General features: G+C 39.3%; 1 protein-coding gene across 2 annotated transcripts; it reads right to left on the bottom strand.

Moving 5' to 3' along the window:
• Positions 1-11,522: 11,522 nt before the first annotated feature.
• LOC306820126 (uncharacterized protein) lies at positions 11,523-16,552 on the bottom strand. 2 transcript variants are annotated; one of them, XM_079337835.1, is made up of 6 exons: positions 16,502-16,552; positions 13,663-14,699; positions 12,920-13,075; positions 12,415-12,507; positions 12,080-12,181; positions 11,523-11,978 (listed from the first exon to the last, which is right to left on the bottom strand). In XM_079337835.1, exons 2-6 carry the CDS (start codon positions 14,686-14,688, stop codon positions 11,967-11,969), a joined length of 1,389 nt encoding a protein of 462 aa, XP_079193961.1. In that variant the 5' UTR covers positions 14,689-14,699; positions 16,502-16,552; the 3' UTR covers positions 11,523-11,966. The 2 variants fall into 2 exon arrangements, with proteins under 2 accessions (XP_079193961.1, XP_079193960.1); XM_079337834.1 differs by having other exon boundaries at positions 11,523-12,181.
• Positions 16,553-16,778: the final 226 nt, after the last annotated feature.

Below are 16,778 nucleotides of genomic sequence, written 5' to 3'. Positions count from 1 at the left end.
CATCCTGTATGTGCGTTTCTTCTAAATGACCACATGATATCGCTGAATTAACTATTTGTGAGGGAGCAAATCAACCTCATAAAAGGAATTACTTAATAAAGTTTTGTTTCTAGAAATACCAAAGTGGACGGCATAATTTTAATATCGCTAAACAGTAAGGAGTAACTCAATAACCGGGCAGGCTTAAAATTCAAACTAGTGGGAAACATAATTGCTAAGCCTATAATCTTATTTAGCTGCGTAAATGAAAAACAATTAAAATAAGACAAACGCCAACCTTTAGTGAGCCATTAATTTGATACTGACATTAAACTAATGGAGTTTTTTGACCTATGTTAGTTTAGAGAAGAGTTGCTAACATGCGCCGTGTACAGCCAAAGCTAGCTGCTATAACCTTGACAATGTTAATATAAATAATAATTGTGTTTAGGAATTACTTTTTACAGACACTTTTTTAAATTAGAGATATAACCATAAGCAACAATAATTATAAACTGCTTACTTACCGAGAAATGAGAAAACTCTGGTGCTGAAAATTAAATTCCTCGTGGTGGAGAAAGTCCCTGCCAGAAGATAGTAAAATGGCGGTATTTTCTTACACATGCGCAGACAGGGCAGTATGCAGGCCTTTTGATTGTACACAATATTTTTAGGTTACCTGTACACAATTAAAATCAACTCATTTGAAACAGGGACAGTACATTTTGAATGTATTAAAAAAAGATAAGTAGGATTTAATTTGATGATTAAATTGATTAAAACAAGCAAGATAAATTTATGAAAGAAATACTAGGGGTCAAAATCAGTTTTTTCAGTGTGATTTCAGAGTGGTGCCCAATTCTAATTCTAACTCAGTTAAATAAAAAAATACATCAATAATTAAGTATGGATAATTATTAATATTAATTTTGATAACCACATTTTGACTATCCAAAATCCAAGATCACTGTTGCCTGGTTATTAGCTCTGCAAAACACAAATAAAAAACAAATAAATAAATAAATAAAAATAATAATCCTTTATTAATCCCAAGGAGAAATGTGTTAGACACAGTTGCTCTGAAAACACAACATATATGTAGGAAGTATAGAAATGTGTTTACATTATAATAGTAATAGTAATAAAAATACATTTTAATGATAAGTGATTTTCAAAAACTCAAAGACACTACATTGGTTTTAAAAAATAAACAGACAATGCAACATCACACATATATTGAAAAGACAACATCAAGGTACAGCTACGGATACACAGAGCCTACATGACAATCATACATTAAAAACTTGTTTTAAAAGGTGAGTTTTGATCAGTGATTTAACGGTAGAAGGGTCAGTGCAGTGTTGAATATGTCTGCAGAGTGAGTTCCAAAGGGCAGGGGCAGCTATGTAGAAGGCTGTATTTTTTAAAATAACACAGAAATAATAGAATTAGCAATAAGTAACAAGTGATATTAAGAAAAACAATAAAAATAACGTAAAAATAAGCAATACATAAATTGCAGGGAATATTTTTAAATATTATTACACTGCTGTGTTAAACAGTATAAGTATTGTACAGTTTATGGCTCAATATGAATATGTTGTTGACGGCTTTTGGTGCAGATTACAGAGAGCAACACAATACACATAACAAGTCGAGGAGTCCAGGAAAAATGTAGCAGACAACAGAGGAATGATAGAGTCTGAAAGCCACAGGTAGGAATGAGTCTTGCACTTTAAGTGCTCCAAGTTGCCAGCAAGTCGTGGCTGAGTGTGAGACATTGTCCAAGACGCGAACAACTTTGACAGCATCCACCTGTCTGACACTGCCGTCAGGGAGTCCAACTCCATCCACACAGCATCCCTGGCCCTGCAAATCAGTTCATTAAGTCTGTTGGAGTCCGCTACCCTCAGCACATAACAACAAACAAGCACAGGAACCTGACTTTCGGTCAGAGCTGATCTTCAGAGTCTTCATGATGTGGGATGTCAGTGCCACCAGTCTGTAGTCCTTGGCATTGCTGGGCGTGACGTCTTTGGTTCAGGAATTGTTTGAAGACTCAGGCTCAAGTTAAAGACGTGATGATTTCAATGTTGTTTCCATATCAATGGAGTGACGTTGATACAACATCAGATATCCATACTATACTTAGTACTCCAGAGAGCTGGAGGGCACACGTGTTAGGCACCTTGGGGCTGACGCCTTCAGATCTCTCTCTCTCTAATATAATCAGAAGTGAAGGACATAGTGGGGTTGGCAGGAGAGAGGGTGGATTAGTTGTCTGCTGAGAGAAGGCTGTAAGACTGGGAAGCAGAGTGGTGGTGAGTGGTAGCGGAGGTGGTGGGACCCCCTCCCACCACCTCCGCTACCACTAACCACCACTCTGCTTCCCAGGAAGCCAATGGATGGGGGATGTGAATAAACCTAAGCTGAGGAGACGTAGGCTGTGATGAGGAGGCAGTTGAGTGGCTGGTGGCTGCAGGCTGAGAGCAGAGACATGGAGGTGGGGGATAGGGAATGTTGGATAAAAGTTGGCTGTTTAATCCTTTTCCTAAATGTTGTAAATAGAAATCTGACACCTTTAAATAATTACCTTGAATCTCTTTGCACATTTTTTTGATGGGATGAGAGGAATGACTGGAAGCGTCTATTCCAGGTTAACATAGTTTATTAATCCGATGAATCAAGAATACAAGTTACAGAGTCTCTGGGTTCAACACTACGTGTCCCTGACTACAGACAGATACCCGGTCAGTTTGTGAAATCTGAGCCCCGACTAGCTTTCCATGAACCCTTTTATACACTAGACAGAGAATATCTAACCAAATAATGCATTCCAGAATGTGTGGTTTCCTTCCTCCAATTGGGGTAGCTATGCGTTTCCTGATGTTTGGTTCCGCTTCTCTCATTGATTGGTGCATCATACTCCTGAATCCTTTCTCCAATCTGTAGGGGAAGACACTTCCTGCCTAGCCTGTTTCTTATCATAACCTGACATCTAGTCTAGTAACTAATTCCTTTTAAGCAGAAAACCATTTAATTAACTATCAAGGCTCATTAAACCTATACCTGGTATGATAAGCAAAAATCATTCAAACTGTTGATATCAAACCATTTCTTTGGACTGGGTGATGAAACCTTATCTGATTTGTTCAACAACACTTTATTGCAGTGAACACATTGAATATAAGCAGAAAGAGGCTTATTATTCTATCAGAAACTTGTCAGACCTATTAAAGAATAGATTTAGCTTGTTGGGCCTGTTCACACTGTCATTTACACCTCTGTTGTTGGTCATCCTTAAGCCTGTGATGTTCCTCATGCCACTCCAAACCTCCCTCATGTTGTTCTGTGAGATTTTATGCTCCAGCTTCCTTCTTGGCCTCTCTGATTTTCACTTTCAGGGCCCCCTCTGTATCACCTTCTCCTGATTATCATCTCAAAAAGACATGGTGAACATTTCTTCATTTTGCACAAAAGCACATTATCATTTAATATATAATTCCCACACATGCCGAAAGGATCGGACAGGATCCATGCAAACTATGTTCTCTGTGCTCAACATCAAATAAAGGTATAGGCTCATAACATTTATTTACTTATTTTCTGTGATGGAATCCTTGCCATTATTCTGTTATGAACATTTATTGGACACTGAACAGCCTGTTTCAGTATGTGGACTGACAGTGATACTTAATGTATAATCATTTTTATAAATTAACCTGTTTGTGCTTCTTCACACAGTATATTTGTGTATTAGACAGAACATGCATTGGAGCGTGAAGAGCTTGTGGGTTGCTATCGCAGCCCCAAATCTTGTCAAAAGATTAATTTGAATGTATAAGCAAATAAAATAATATTAAACTCTAAAGTAGGGTAGTAAGGTATATATAGAGCCACAGACTTGGGGTGAAATGACAAACATTTAAAAAAACGTGCAGCATATTCAAAAACATTACACGTTCAAAAGCAAATACAAACTCGAAACAAATTTAACGGCCAAAATGCGCTCCAAAGACACAAAAGCACTGAAAAAAGGTACAACCACTGCATTAACATCAAACACGCAGCAAGTACAAAGACAAAACAATTCAAAAACACACACATATTCAGAAAACAACTGCATATATAAAAACACTGCAAGTACAGCCTTTAACAGAAGCACTCCAGGCGTGTAGCTTGGTGAAGATGTTGATTTTCAGAAGCAAGTAAGAGAGGCAGATAGTGTGACGAAGTGGGAGACATACTCGCTACTTGTCCCTTCAATCTTTATTTAATATCAAATCATATGATTCTTTACAGTTGTGTACTTTACTTTTCTGCTCGTGTAACATTTCAGCACTTACTATCGTGGTCACACAGTGTTGATTTAGTTGAGTCATTTTTATTCAGTTTAAAAAAATTGCAATATATCATTTCTTCTTTGATATCTGTACTTTTGTTGTTCTGTTGTCCAGTTCTCTATGTGGTCCTATGCAATTAAAGGGGATGGGCCAGCACTTCCTGGGTATTTACAGGCTTATAGGCAATACAGAAAGATGTGCATATGCCTAAGGTCTCTGACCTAGAGGTGCTCCCAAACAACCAAATTCCAGATGTGCACTCTGTTTTTGGTCATTTGATTTCATTGTACATTTAGGTAAATTCTTCTGTTTTATCGACACACTTAACCGTTTTATCCATTGAATGTAACAGCCTCTGTTTTTTTTTTTTTCATTTCCGTATAGTGAATTGGTTCCTCAATAACGTGTTTTAACCAAGCTACACAAGGAAATGACATTCAGAAAACACAGTTCCCCAGAACTAGAAATGTTACCGTTTCTATTCTGGGCTACATTCATAACGGTAAACAATAAATGACAAAAATGCAACATCAGTCCACCACTAAAATGTATTCCCAAGAGCACATAAAACATAATACTCCAATGGATGAAAAAGTAGTCAATTTAATATAAAATACTGTAGAATTTTTGGAATGTCTTGTTTAAAATTGTTCACCAAATCTTCTGATTTTTTTTAAACCAGAAGTGACCATATTCATAAAGTTGGTTGCATTGAAATAGTAGCTTACCTCGATTTTACTCGTTACTGTTGCAGCAACATTTTACCCACATGAAATTATAACAAGCTTTTATTATCTTTTTCTGAACCGAAGCTTAAAAAAGAACATCATGGTCTCTGGAAAAGGACTTTAAAGTAGCAAAAGAGAAAATCATGTGATGAATGACTTCCACACAACTCTTTCCCTTAGAGAATCACGTGTCTAACTAGCTTAGTAACGTAGTCTTAACAAGCAGTCCACTTCATATTAAAGGCCCTGCTTTATTTTACAGAAACAGACAATACTCGTCCAACTGTTGTTGACTTCAGAGCAACCACTGATGTCAATTCTTACTTTTTCTTTTCCTCTTCTTCTCCAATTCAGAGTCGTTTTTGCCCTTTTGTCCCCTACGGCCCTCTGCAGAGCTCATTTATGAAGTCTGAAAATATCTGCCAACTCAGTTTCCCCACCAACCTTTCCCTAAAATAGCTGTGGAGGCAAGCGTGGAGGGCCCTCATTTCATTGTGCAGCAACATAACCAGGTCATGTCTGCTCTCTTTTAAAGAACAGACAAATTAGAACCATGGGGTGGTTGTGTACAATAAGCCTTGTCAAGCGCATGGGCAACATTTGACTATGGAAAGTTGTCCTATAATGATTCCTGTCATTATAGTGAAGGCCGAGAGGGTAGAGATAACATGGAAATATTAGGAAAGACCAACATGGACATAGAAAAATGAAATTATTAAAGCTGGGAGAGCAAATAAAAGTAATTTAGATGGAGAACAAAACCAAGGGGTCCCCTTTACTTCAAACTGCAGATACTGCGAACATTGTGATAATCCAAGCTCTAAGACTTTTCTCTTTAGATTTATTGTACGATATGATCAGCAACGTCACAGTGAATTTACTGGTTTTTAGGCATTCATCCTTCTTAAACCTCTCAGAGTAGCCTCCATGTATTTGTAGCTCATTCAGCCCATCCTTAGAATTCATAAACTGCTTAATATTCCAGCACAATTTTAACATCGTACTTCAAATTTTCTGCATTGAAATTGTCTAGAAGAGGCACAAAAATCGCACCCAGGCTCCTTACAGTAATTCACAAGCCTGAATGGGTCCTTTATTCATACCAGGCTGTCACTAGACGTGAGCAGGGCTACAAAGCATAAAACTAGAACTCCAGCAAGTCAAAGAAAGTTGTATTCCACATCAATAATTGCCATCTCCAGTCATTGTCACCTGAGTTTGCCCCTGCATGCAGGGAGTCACCTAGCAGGCTTCTGGCCATGGTTTAGTTAAGTTTTGGTGAAGCTGTTTGCATTCTTTTTTTGCTAAATTGTCATTTAGCTCAAGTGTTGAAAGCATTAAAGCACAAGCCAGAGCCTATGGGGCCAATCACAATCGCTGTACCATAGTGGTTTTCAGATCACAAATCCCACGGTTCTGATCACAGATTTTTGATTACAGATTGGATCAACCAATACAAAAAGGCATTCATAAAATGACGTAGTCTCTGCTCTGCTAGACATCACTCAAACGATGGTGTTATGGAGTACAGTCAGCTGTAAACTACAGATTGTTGTCACACGCAGACACCGGCTGTTACCTACAGTATATAACAGTGAATAGAAAAAGACCAAGCAGTGTTTCAAACAAAGTACCAGTACACAATTAATGAAATATCAACATTACTACCTGTTACTGTGCAAAAATCTGTAAAATTATATTAAATTAACTCTGCTGCCTTTTCACTAAGCCTCTGCACAGGGATTTATTATACACTGTGGAAGTCGAAGGAACGAGCCGAGAGAATGAGATTCCGGAGCCGGTGAGTTTATTCTCAGACTTCCATCAAAACAATAACAACATTCACCCGGAAGTGCTACCCCTTATATCCGCTTTCCTCTGGCCTATCTGCCAATCCCATCTGGTGATGAGCACCCCTAGTGGACAGCCACAACACCATATTTGGGGCGGCAGTAGCTCAGTCTGTAGGGACTTGGGTTGGGAACCGGAGGGTCGCCGGTTCAAGTCCCGGCACGGACCAAGTCCGGAAACTGGTCTGGTAACTGGAGAGGTGCCAGTCCATTTCCTGAGCACTGTCGAGGTGCCCCTGAGCAAGGCACCGAACCCCAAAACTGCTCTGGAGCGCTCGCTGTGGGCAGCCCCCTCACTCTGAGACCTCTCCATTAATGCATGTCACTAGAACCCTGTTTGTGCATGAGTGTGTATCTCGGCCTATGTGTGTGTTAGACAGAGTGTAAAAAAAAAAACGAATTTCCCCTCGTGGGATTAATAAAGTGTAAATTATTATAAATTATTATTATTATTATTTATAAGTTTTCCATCAATCCGGAGATCACATGCAACTCAAACTGTTGGTGATCCATTTCACCACTACTGTATCCCCTGGAAAGACAGTTACCAGCCTTAGCTTCTTAGTCACTTCTCACGAAATTGTCTCAACCAAATGCATAGAGTGTGTGTGGTTTGTGTAGATGAGCGGATTAGATTCATTCAAACTCATTATGCCACTTTGTTGTTTGTTTCCTGCAGTCTCTGTAATCACCTTCCTTGACATCATCAGTCTGTGCAATTACATGTTGTACTACTTCAGTAGTCAGAACAAAAAAAAAAAAACTTTTCCACAATGTCAAGTGTCTCGGTCTGAGTCTTCTCAAGACTCTTATTACTGACAGAGTTCTTGTATGCAATGCTTTTACAACTTCTGTATGCTGAGATACACTTGACATCATTCTTCGTGCAGCTCCATAACAAGCCCTGATGTCAACGAAGATGTCCATATGTTCATCAGTGTCTCCTGCAAAACATGTTAAATAGAGCCGATTTCACATGGTGCCCGATAGCAGAAACCACAGCATAACCAGTGAAGATGTTATAAGTTAGATGCTAGATGATAGCATAGTAAAATGATCAAATGAGCCCTTTACAGTGGTTAAGAGGATTGGTGCTTGAGCTGTGGAGTACCAGTATAACAAGCACTTCTGCAACTTCTGGTTGCACCTGAAAATATAACAAGATAGTGTATGTGTCTTGAACTGTCCACAAAAAAATCAATTTACACCTTTAACAACAGTTATTTAACAAAGCTAATACACCCATCATCTGAGTCGATCGCTCTAAGACTTAAATAACACTCCCAGGATAGATGGAATGTACTACTTTAATCCAAGTACAGGACTTTGATTAAAGCCTTTTGTAAATAAATTTACTATTGTTAAATGATCTTTTAGTCTGTTTTTAATCTAAAACGTCTTTGATTCAGCCTGACGTGCATTGCATGAGAGGATCGGAGGAGAGGAGAAGCTGTATATATTCAAATTACTAAAACCTTCTTTGACAGAAGATGAGTTATAGTTTATATTCTTAAACAATATGAAACATTTACTTTGATTAAAGAAACGTAAATATCTTCTTCTTTCTCTAAATAAGCCAGAGAAGAGCGCAGAGAGAGAGGACTTAGAAAGTCAAACTGTCAGGTGTGGTTGCACGTGTGGCGACATACACTTAATAATATTCAGCTATGAGGGGTGAATCCATTCTAAATACATGCACTGCAGTCTATCGCCTGCCTGCCTGCCTGATTTGCGCTAAACTGACCTCATTAAAGTAGTCAGGGGTAATGTCAGGTGTGGCGGGACTGAAGCTACTGTGGTCAGACGAGCTTCACTATCTAGCAGCATCTACATGACATGTAAACGCGCTCCGATGTGCAGGCATATACACGCGTGTAACTTGCATGAGTTTTGAATATTATTAAGTGCGAAGCGGTATGTCGCCACACCTGACACTACACCTGACAGTTTAACTTTCTAAGTCCTTTCTCTCTCTGCGCTCTTCTCTGGCTTACTCAGTGAATATCCTGTCAATAAACAGAATATTAACCGTTTCTTTATTCAAAGTAAATGTTTAATATTGAACTGAATATTTTATCTATGTGTGACTAATATATTTGTCATGCAGGTGTGGCGCAGGTGTGCATATTCTTTAAAGTGTGGCGTAGCTGTGGTGTCTGCAAACGCGTTAACACGTTAACGTGTTAAGGCGCATCATGCACACATGCAACACGACTTGTGCATTGTGTCCGTGTGACCATTCAAAGTCTATGGAAAGTGTAGGTGTAGTGTCAGACGTTGGTCAGATCGCAGGCGTCTTTGCAAGCGCAGGGTACATGTTGGTATGACTGGAGTGCATGAATTTGGAATGGATTCACCCCTCATAGAGGCATTCCCAAGCCAGCCGAGAGACATAGTCTCTCCAGCGTGTCCTGGGTCGACCTTGAGACCTCCTCCCAGAAGGACATGCCCGAAACACCTCCCTAGGGAGGCGTCCAGGGGGCATCCGGAACAGATCCCCAAACCACCTCAACGGACTCCTCTCGATGTGAAGGAGAAGCGGCTTTACTCTGAGCTCCTCCCTGGTGACTGGGCTCCTCACCCTATCTCTAAGGGTGCGCCCAGCCACCCTACGGAGGAAGCCCATTTCGGCCGCTTGTATCCGGGATCTCGTTCTTTCGGTCATGACCCAAAGCTCATGACCATAGGTGAGGGTAGGAACGAAGATTGACCGGTGGGAGTCAGGTATTCTCGTGTCAAAATGATTAATCTCGTACAGTACAGTAGAAACTTTTATAGAGGACATTATTATTGGAGGACGTTAATGTGAATGTAACAGACCTGTTTAGTTTACCAGATTAGCCCTCATATGTCCCCAACTAAAATTAAGTACAACTCATCTACACAGTCTAGTGAAAGGATCTTATTTTTGTCAATTAAGATAAGAACAAATTAGAAACATATATTCAACAATATGTTGACACAAATACTTAATTATAAGCTCTACCCACCAAAACAAAGGGCAGGATGTCAGAGTCTTTCCACACAGCAATCACAACTCTTTAAATATTTGTCTGCATAATATTGAATGGCACTTTAACACAAGAGAGCAAAGCTGCAACACTATTTACAGGTCTTTCAGTGTGCAGAATTCAGTTCTATGTATTTGTCAATCAAATAGAGGTTAACTCATTTGTTGCTTACTCATGCTCTTTAAAGCTGTTTACAAATACATACAACTGTGTCTTAAACCTTGTTTGTTTCTTCAACACATTATTTTAGTGTTGTATTAAATTAGATCTAACATGCTGAGTGTTTAAGTACAAGTGAGATTGTTGTGCTAACTGAGCGTGTTAGACTCAAGTTCCAGACAACCTGTCAGGGCAAATAGCGGTGATGCTAAACAGACTTTGACAGCACTTTTCTTGTCTTTTAGAATACTAAAAGCTATTTTTTACACTATGAATGTCATATTCACCATTTTAGCACACTATTGCTACACTCAAAAAAATAAGTTGTTGGCTGAACATAATAAAATTATGGAAAGGTTTTCCACCCAAGTAAAATGCTTTCAATTTGCGAGAAACAATTGTGTCGAGTGCCCTAAATGTAAATATGTTGGGTCAACATGATGTAATTGCGTTACTATTACTTAATTACCAGGGTTCAGTGACACTAGATTTGTAAGGGTAAATGTAACCTAGTGACGTAATTTTCTTGGGTAATTTAAACTTGAATGATATAATTATGAGTTACTTAATTTAATAAGGTAGTTACAACTACTTTTAAAAATAGTACAGTTACATGAATTAAGTGTGCTGATCCAACAAAACAAAGTTAAGTTAAAAACCTTTACGCTAAGGGGTTAACTTTTAATCATATGAAAATTAATATAGTAATTATTCAGACATATAATCATCAATTTACACATGTTAACCTATATACCCCCAGCTGGTGTTAAGCTTGGAAAAGAAAAACACAAAGCAAACTGGATTTGTATCAGAAACGGCAAAACTGACTTTACTGCTTGAAAACATGTTGCTGTGAAAATACAAGCAAACAGCCAAAAACGTCAATGTCCAACAGTTTGTCTTGTTTTTTTAACAGACATGACAATGCACAGACTGGCAAGTAGAAATTGTAACTGCTGAGTTATTAAATTGCAGCACGCTGTCGAGACTGCCCCCAGTTAACATCTGATATTCATCAACATACAAAATGAAGAAAAATGTGTTTAACTGACATGAATACATTTATAAGACTAGACTCTTGGATTCTGACAAGCCATACAATTTCAAATGGCTTTTGAGAAATCAGTCTGCAACAGGGGGTACCTACCCCGGTCCTCGAGGGCCACTATCCACCATGTTTTAGATGTTTCCCTCTTCCAACACACCTGATTCAAATGATCAGGATCGTTATCAGGCTTCTGCAGAGCTTGATGATGAGCTGATCATTTGAATCAGGTGTGTTGGAAGAGGGACACATCTAAAACATGAAGTTTAGTGGCCCTCGAGGACCAGGGTAGGCACCCCTGCTATACACATACAGATTTTAAGTGTAAACCATTTAACAATTTAAACAACATTAAACATCTGCATTTAGAATTTTCTGATTACCAAAAAAAACCCCAAAAAAAACAAATCAAAGCTGGTTACAAAGTTAGATACAGAATATGGTCCTGATAACTGAATGCAAAGAAAAATGTTTGACAAACTGAAAAATCATCATCATGCATCCTTAAATTTTAAGTGTCAAAGTAGTTTTGTTTTGAAAAGAACACTTGTTTTTACCTTATCTTTTTTTTAAAGAAACATTTCAAAACATCATATTTTCTAACCCCAAAATAGCAACAGTTGGAAGTATTAAAACATATCAACACAGCTCGTTTGCTTTTTTAAAAGCAAATACTCAAACTGAGTACTGCTTCAAATGCCTTCCCATAACAGTAACCCCCACCTGTAGTTTACTTTATTGAGCATGTCTAACGCGCAAGTCGAGTTTTCAGTGCTTGATTTTTTTTTGACAGTCTGTTTTCATCAAGCTCCATGATGATTTTCTGCAAAGCTTCGAAGGTGTATCTCAGCTCAGGAGGGTAGCTGAGGTTAAGAGCGTATGCAAGAGCAAACAACATCACGATGGCAAGTGGAACATTTCCCAACTCATCCAGGACTTGCACACCTTCCAGAACAATACCTACATTTTCAGGATCATCATCTGGCTCTGCACCTTCTTTACGAATCACAAAGATTCCAAACGTCGTCTCCATCATTGCGGCTTCACTCCTTTCACCATCTGTGTTCTTCAGAAACAGGGCGTGCACAGAGTATATATATTAAGATATGTTATTCCAGTCCTATTTTTTACTCGCATATAAATGTAAAAATGTATCACATATACTTCGAGTAAAACAGCTATGATTTATTCAATTTTATGTCAAAAATTCTATAATTACTTTGTCTATATGTAAGTACATAACTGGTTTGTTTATAGATGTAAGAATAAGAACAGGAAAATAAAAACTAAGTTACATACCACGTATTCCTTCACAAGGTTCTCAGGCTCTTCATTCAGGTACACACACAGGGCTTTGATGATGCACTCTCTCCTGACATCAATGGCGTCGGTCTGAGTATGTAAGCCAGACAAGAACAACGATAAGGAAAAACCATTTTAATTAACAGGTGGAGAAGATTTCACAAACATAATGCAACTCTTGATTTACATTTTTTTATGATATGTGAACTTACAATAGCCACGGGTGCATCAGTTTTATGTCCAAGCAAGACATTTAATCATAGAAATGTCAAATAAACGCATGTGGTCCCAGGAAACAGTAACTACAACACTAACGTCAGTGGACAATGTCTAACCTGCCCAAGGTTCATATTTTATCAGATCCTTCTTCAATAAAGTACTTCACCCCCTCTCCATCTAGTCTTATTTCTCTCCGTCCCTCTTGTTTTTACTCTTTAAATTTCCAGCATGAAATTTTAAATATTAAAGCTGTACAGGGTTGACAGTTTTTTTTTCATCATACCTGAGTGATGGGTATCATAATGCTCTTGATCTTTCTTCCTTGAACTCCGCCTTTCTGGCCAAACACCCTCATCAGGTTTGCAGAGTGACCATCCAGCTCTGAGAAGAACTTTGGCAGCAAACTGATGGTTGTAATCCTCTTGAATTCAGCAGTAAGCTTAAATGAAAAACAAGGGTACACAAAAGCAAGTTTGACTATCATAGCACTGAAATGATCAACTAGTTGAATTGTCATCTTTCATCAAAACATTGAATCAGCTTATGAGTTACTTCAATGGCTTGCCCATATTTTGTTTGGCTGATATAAATCACACTGTACACACTGTGTTTCCCTTACATAGGCGTAGCCGTGGCGGTGCGCCTCGGCTGAAATTCGACCGCCACGCCTACAAAATGCCGAGAATGATTTTCTTTTCACGGGGACATCGTTAATATTTCAATTTAACCTGTGCTGCCGCTTCCCTAAGAAGCGGCGGGAGCCAGAGCCGTCGCAACGGGGTAGGCAACTGCCTAGGGCCCCGAGGGACGGCTGATATTGCTCCATATCAGTGACAGTATCAGTACTGTCTCAACTGGTGAAGATCATGGGGGGGTGGGGGGGCTTGCCTATTAGAGCCGCTCGTTCGGTACCACCACGGCTGAAACAATTTCTAGGGGAAACACTGGTACATATTAACACTGGTACATATTAAAAGACTAATATTCCAATCAAAGTAAATAAGTGCTGTACATTTATTCACCTACCTCGCGTACACAGAAGAGAGCTGGCCATCTGGTTTTGAAATCAGCAATTAAGGGTGCATCACGAGTAACTTCTTGCCTTCTGTGTGCAAAGGTCTTCCCCATCATTGCTGCCACTGTGCCCTCATTGTTCCTTTTCTTTACTTCCAAAAGCAGGGTCTCTCTCATCTTTTCAAGTGTCTCTGTGGATTCACCAGATGGGTAGGATGGGCAGTAATTCACTTCAGCTCTTCTGGGCTTCTTCACACCATAAGCAGGGCTGCATTTGTCTGCAGGTTTATTTGTCAAGGAATTTAGTTCAACCTCTGGGCATCCAACCCGCTTGAGCTTCCTTCTGTAGTTAGCAAGCTTGTACTTCAAGCTCACCTTCCATCCACCATATCCAGTGGCAGAGCCTGGTTCTTTCAAACATGGATGGGATGATACAAGGGCTTCGGCAACCTCTTCAAACTCATTGTCTGAGGGGTACACTTTGTAATGAACAATCGCTTCAGCTAAACTGTCAAGAATAGCAGTTTTAAGTCTAATGTCAGGATTCAATAAAGTTCCGCTCTCTTTGAATGCAGCATTGGCCTTTTCCAGCTGCAGCTCACAATCATATGGGAATCGGGGCACAAGAAAAACAACAGGCCATCCAGAGGATCTTGAAGAGGTGGACTCAGGAGAGGACAAAATGTCTGTGTCACACAAGCTACCGGATGAAAGTGATGACTCATTACTAGAACATGATGTTGCAGGAGTGGAGCAGGGTGCAAGAGGTAGGGAGCCACCAGACAGGGTAGCAGCAGCTGAATCAAAGACGAGTTTTAAGGTACTTCTGTCCTGGATCTCTGACACTGAAGTCAAGTTGGTAAATTCATTGCCAAACTCAGCATCCATATATTGCAGCCTGAAGTGGGCTTCTACTCCGCATTGCCTCTTTATGTGCTGAACCAGTTCATCAACAGTCTCTGGAATCCCATCTTGCAGGTTAAGTCTCTGAGAATTGTTTTCCCCGAGGATAATTCTGAGCTTCACTGGAGCCGCCATTTCACAACAACCTGTGAATAAACACAACAAAACATATATACATATAAAGCTAAGAGTCTCATTTAATTGGAAAACTACAGGGTGCAACAAATTGATCAAAATATCTTGGTTAAAAATAAACAAAATACTGCAGGGATACAAGACACTGTAAGGTTACTTTTTACAAAGTCATTACCCTCTAGTTCAGTGGTTCTCAACTGGTGGGTCGGGACCCAAAAGTGGGCCGCAAAGCCATTTTTAGAGGGTCTCAGAAGCAAAAAGTAGTGGTCTAAAGTCTTTTACTCTAAAGGACGCGTTTCTTCTGACTCAGTTTCAACAGCAGGATATTTAGTGGTGGTGACACCAGTAGTTGTCCACTATTAACCTCTAGATGTGGCTCTGCCAGCTTAGTGGAGACATTTATGCTAAAACGTGCCAAAAATAAACCAACATGTGCTCAGAATCTGTCGGTCACGACCGTTATTAATAGAGACATAGTGGGTCCTGAGGCTGGACCAGTTGAGAACCATTGGTCTTGTTCATGATATTACCAGTTTAATACTGTATCAATTTCCAGGCTAGTTTAAGCATTTTGATTAATCTATAACTCATGAAATCATTACAGCTTTTTTTTTTTAATTCCACGAGAGTGTGACAGTCCAATTAACATGAAATTATAAATCAGAATGTCATCATACCTTATACATGTACGTGTCTTTTTAATGTCACCATTCTGAGACATCCAACAAAGTAGTCTGCCAGAGGGTAGTCATCTGCTAGGTCACAAAGCTCAATCAGATCTATGTCTTTGGTTGGACATGCTGTGAGCTCAAAGGCTCTGTGATGCTCACTATACCACCCACAAAGTCTCTTAGTCTCCTGAATAACAAAAATATGAACTATCTGTCCAAAGTCAGGAAGTCCACTTGTAGACCCATGAGCTATAATCATGCCCTTTTTGAAACTTACACCTTTGGTTGACACAGATCTTGTTATGTGTAACTCTCTTATACCAGGAAATTTTTGTTCAATATTCTGAACAATTTCTTTTTTTAAAACATCAACAGGAACTGTTGAGATATTTGTCATCTCAAGAACAGGCTTTTCAAACCTAGATGCTCTCATGTGGTAAGAAATCATGAGCTGATGCTTAAAAGCTAGCGAGAGGGGCACGTTTTTGAAGCAGTTTGAGTGTCGAATGACATGCTTAAAAAAACTGTGCTTAGCCTCGAATCGCATTGTCCAGAGACCAACAAGAGGACCAAACTTCCTGATGAGTGCAGGATAGCAAGTACATTCTTAGCAAGGGAGCTACAAATGTAAAAACAATAATTAAAGTGTATAACTGATGTTTGTATTGTTTTTGACGGACAAATACGTAGGACTCGATATTTTCTTGTGTTTGTTGAACGACATCCGGCAATAGCCATGAGCGCTACACCGGGCTACATGCTAATCCTCATGCGCTAACGGTGCTTACACTAATGGTAGCAAACGTTCGCTCCTCGTCTACAAAGCGAACGACATCAGACTGTGAAGAGCTTCGCAGCGAAAGAAACTGTCGTATTTACACTCTCAAAGAAACCTGGCTGCACCACGAGTACTGTGGTCCAGCTCGAGTAACTAATGCTAATGCTACCCGCGCTAACAGAGAAACTCCGCAAATTCGTCGACGCTAGCTTGCATTAAGCTAGGGTGCTTAATGCACCCTAATAAAACACTCGGTAACGACAAAAAACATCCAAAATGCAAAAGATGACAATAACTAACTGTTGATAACATTTTTGCACCCGTATTGTTTTCTGTTCGATGGATGATAAAGGATTAAACTTACCTTCTCCCTCACATGCTGTTCCCTCTCAAAATGTCAGCTCCTCTTTGCCAGGGACACGCCTTTAACCTTGGCCTTTGGTTGATATAAAACAATGAGGGGCATGTCTAATTAGGGATTTGCACATTACTGCCCCCGTCTGGTCTGGAGTTGTAAGCAGACGTGATTTGCAATCTTAACCCATTAGAATTATGTTGTGTTAACATAAATGAGTCTAGTAAATTTTAAGTTGCTGCATGTTATGCTAAAACTACATGATTTAAAAGTGTTCAACCACAAA

This window comes from Symphodus melops (assembly GCF_947650265.1).
Source record: "Symphodus melops genome assembly, chromosome: 2".
Classification (NCBI taxonomy): Eukaryota; Metazoa; Chordata; class Actinopteri; order Labriformes; family Labridae; genus Symphodus; species Symphodus melops.
This window is presented reverse-complemented; position numbering and strand designations above follow the sequence as displayed.

Excerpts from the sequence above, each read along its gene's own strand:
- LOC306820126 (XM_079337834.1), bottom strand. The coding sequence starts at position 14,688 with ATGGCGGCTCCAGTGAAGCTCAGAATTATCCTCGGGGAAAACAATTCT. Across the intron at positions 12,508-12,919 it reads TTATGATACCCATCACTCAG|ACCGACGCCATTGATGTCAG; the intron begins GTATGATGAAAA and ends TTACATACTCAG. Across the intron at positions 12,182-12,414 it reads ACCTTGTGAAGGAATACGTG|AACACAGATGGTGAAAGGAG; the intron begins GTATGTAACTTA and ends CTGTTTCTGAAG.